At 32.0% G+C, this 4,092-nt stretch overlaps 1 protein-coding gene across 1 annotated transcript; it reads left to right on the top strand.

Moving 5' to 3' along the window:
• The first annotated feature begins 1,157 nt into the window (after nt 1-1,157).
• LOC145249510 (histone H5-like) lies at nt 1,158-1,936 on the top strand. Its single transcript, XM_080111126.1, has one exon. The coding sequence runs from the start codon at nt 1,222-1,224 to the stop codon at nt 1,768-1,770; it is 549 nt and encodes a 182-aa protein (XP_079967252.1). The 5' UTR covers nt 1,158-1,221; the 3' UTR covers nt 1,771-1,936.
• The last annotated feature ends 2,156 nt before the right edge of the window (nt 1,937-4,092 follow it).

The raw sequence follows: 4,092 nt of genomic DNA, 5'->3' as shown, positions 1-4,092 counted from the left end.
TGTTTTCACTTGAAATGCGTTGTTTTAAAAAGTTCACTGTGACAAACATTCTTTTTTTTTTATTTTAATTTTTGTTATATTCGTTTGAACTTCGTAAATGTTCCAGTATATTGTTCTACCCATTAATAAAAGTCTAAACGAAAGTTCTCATTTTTTGTCTTTACTTAAATCAAAAACTTAAAATTTTAAAAAATTTGAGATTTTTGTAAAGAAAATAAAAAAAAAAAACAAACGATTTTTCTTTAAAAACGGCAAAGATAACGGAATCTCAAAACCCGATGTTTTTTTCCCCCACGTATTTCTTCTTTACACAGAGTTGAATGGTATGCCGAAAATAACTTGATCTTTTTAAATAAATGCTTTACCTAAAACTAAAATCAAATAAAAGTAACATTTTGTATTTTCAGAGAGAAAAATCTTAAAACTTGTATTTATTTCGGACGAACGAAGTTAACTAATTATTTAAGTATCTTTGTACGTGCACATCCTGATGATGTCGGCCAACACAGTGTCCGTAATAATTTAAATAGATTTTTCAAAATATAAATAATAATTAAATACTATTGGTAAATTCGTTCCCTAACAAACATAAATGATCTACAAATAGGTAAATTAATTCGGAATGATCGATGATATTTTTATAAAGAATTTTTAAGAATATATTTTCTATCGTCTAAAATGTAAGCGAGAAAAAATGGCGGTGCTGAAAAAGAATTTGTGTTTGTTATTGTAATCGGACCGAGTATAACTGGTGTATATGAAAATGTCAGCAGCTGATTTTTCTCCAGATTGTCGATATATGATTATATTTTAATTTAACGAAGAAAAAAGACGAAAATATTTTATGGCTTTGATTATTTTTAAGTTTTAATGAAGACCACCCTGATTTCGATGAAGCGACACGACGTCCTATTGTTTGAAATAACAAATCAGAAAAACTGTTCGTAGGTACAATTCTTTTTAGAGATTGTAGGCGATTGTGTTAAGATTGATGCAAAATGGTCAAATAATTGTTTTTGTGAAAAGACGACATCTTATAGAGCGATAAATGTGTAGAGAAGAAACACATATGACGTTGAACAGCTGCCATTTTGTTGTGAGAGCGTCAGTTTTGTTGTATGTCTACAACTACGTCCGCGCATTGTGTATAAATACAGATGATGGGCGCGAATTGCTAACAGAACACGTCACGTCGTTACGCTGCAAACTCTCAATACTATAATGGCTGATACTGAAGCTGCTCCAGCCCCTGCTAAGGTGGCAAAAGCAAAAAAGGCCTCAAAACCAAAGAAACCCGCTTCTCATCCATCTTACCAACAAATGATCACGGCAGCAATCACCTCTTTGAAAGAAAAGAAAGGATCTTCTCGCCAGGCAATCGCAAAATACATCGTTAAAAACTACAAAGTTAACGATGATAAAGTAGCCGGTGCCCAACTGAAACTTGCCCTGAGGAGAGCTGTTGGCAGTGGTGTGTTGAAACAATCCAAGGGAACCGGAGCTTCAGGTTCTTTCAGATTGGGAGAAAAGAAATCTGAAAAGAAAACCAAGAAACCCGCCAAGAAAACTGTAAAGAAAGCGAAATCTCCGAAGAAAGTCAAGGCGACCACCAAGAAGAGTCCGAAGAAGGTTAAGGCGAAAAAACCTAAAGCCGCCAAACCAAAATCCGTTAAAAAGGCAAAAACAACCCCGAAGAAAGCAAAAAAACCCGCGGCCAAAAAAGTTGCCAAAGTCAAAAAACCTAAAGCAGCAAAAAAATCCAAAAAGTAAAGAACTTTAAAATGACTTTTATAAAAGGTTATTTATTTTAGAAAAAAAACCCCCCAAAAAAAACAACTTGTAAATATTTCATTCACCGAACTCATTTTTATATCCACCTATTCATTTTGTAAATATTCCATCCTGCATCACGACATAAAATGAATTTTTAAGCGAATCTTCACTCTTGTCTTTATTTGTGCATGCCTTTTAAATTGTCTACATTGCTATAAACTTTTTTTTCAGAAATTTCAGTTCAACCTAGATAAAACGATTCTACACATCTATAACTGAACGAAAATGTCATTCCCAAAATCGCATAAATTGACCAACTAGTTTTGGTAATATTTTTCCGGTGCTAGTGAGTGCACTTAATGATCCGCGCTATTTTTTTTAACTTCGAATTTCCAAGTTAATTTCATTCACCGAGCTCATTATTTTTATATCCACCTATTCATTTGTAAATTCCATCCTGCATCACGACATAAAATGAATTTTCAAAACACCATCCCCTCCTCAGGTTTAGAATGTCTTTGGCACTCCTTGGGCGTTGAGTTCCATGGCGACCAGCAGAAAAAACAAGCGTTGTTGCTCCCTTATGCTCACGTAACGATTTGTCACATTTATTTAGAAATATTTTTACTCTCTATGAATATTAAAAGAAACTTACTAGACGTGTATTAATGTCTGTTTTACAGACATTTGTTTTTTTCTTTTTTTTTTAAATGACGACTTTTCTCGACTTTAATAGCATTTTTGTGTATGCTGACATTTGTTTTAATTTCTTTTGGTAAATTTTCAGATTCGATCACCTCCACAATTTTCTTTTAAATGACAACTTTTAAAGGTTTTCGGCCATGCTGGATACGAAAATCGCCTGTTATCGAGATATAAAGTTGTATTCTTTGGCGGCCATCTTGGTACTGGTCGCGGTAAGAGTTCCCTGCCGAACACCCTAAAAAAACAATGATTTCTCCCGCGCAGCCGCAAAGGACATGTTTTAGTTGCCATAGTAACAACACTTTTTATCGACATTGTTTTACTGTTTATGAATATTGAAATAAAAGACATTACTACACATTTTTTAATATCTCACTTTTAATCACTTTTATCGACTTCTTAAAACTTTTTTTTTTACTCTTTTTAAATGACAACGTTAATGTTTATGAATACACATTTATTAATCTTTTTTTTTACTGTTTATGTGTCAATTTTGAAATTATTATATTGAATATTGAAATAAAAGACATTACTACACATTTATTAATATCTTTTTTTGGTCGACCTAGACGAGAGTGCCCAAAATGCCGACCAGGACTGAATGGAAGAAATATCTCATGTATTTAATTTAAGCCGTCGTTTCGTATCTTACAACATATACAACAAATACTTTATTGTAACTTTTTCTTTAATCTTTAATAATTTATAAATATTTATATAAAATTATCAGAAAAAAGCCAAATTTGAAGCCAAAATTGAAAAAGAAACCAAGCTGTCAACCCTGATAGGCACTTGAATTTACTTTGGCAACACGCGTACTTCTCCAAGAATGGAAATTCTCCTTAATTTTACCCAGGAGAAAGGATTACAGTATGCCCAAAGTAAACAGCTCGTGTCCACCCAGAAAATATTTGTTGTATATGTTGTAAGATACGATGTTGTAAGATACGAAACGACGGCTTAAATTAAATACATGAGATATTTCTTCCATTCAGTCCTGGTCGGCATTTTGGGCACTCTCGTCTAGGTCGACCCTTTTTTTTTTTTTTTTTTTACTGTTTGTGCCACTTTTATCGACTTTTTCTTTTATGAAACTTATCGGCGGTTCTTGAAATTTACTTACCACAAAATAATGATAGAATAATAAATTTACTTACGTTTAATCAATGTTATTTTCTTTTAACGTAGTCATTTAAAACAAAAGAAAAAGTCGATAAAAGTGACACAAACAGTAAAACAGTAAAAAAAAAGATATTATTAATAAATGTGTAGTAATGTCTTTTATTTCAATATTCAATATAATAATTTCAAAATTGACACATAAACAGTAAAAAAAAAAAATATTAATAAATGTGTAGTAATGTTTTATTTCAATACTCATAAACATTAACGTTGTCATTTAAAAAGAGTAAAAAAAAGTTTTAAAAAGTCGGTAAAAGTGATTAAAAGTGAGATATTATGTCTTTTATTTCAATATTCATAAACAGTAAAACGATGTCGATAAAAAGTGTTGTTACTATGGCAACTAAAACATGTCCTTTGCGGCTGCGCGGGGAGAAATTATTGTTTTTTGAGGGTGTTCGGCAGGGAAATCTTGCGACCAGTACCGCCATC

Source organism: Euprymna scolopes, chromosome 28 (genome assembly GCF_053919585.1).
Source record: "Euprymna scolopes isolate OS-2025 chromosome 28, ASM5391958v1, whole genome shotgun sequence".
Classification (NCBI taxonomy): Eukaryota; Metazoa; Mollusca; class Cephalopoda; order Sepiida; family Sepiolidae; genus Euprymna; species Euprymna scolopes.
The sequence above is the reverse complement of the archived record's forward strand: the minus strand, read 5'-3'. Positions and strand labels throughout refer to the sequence as shown.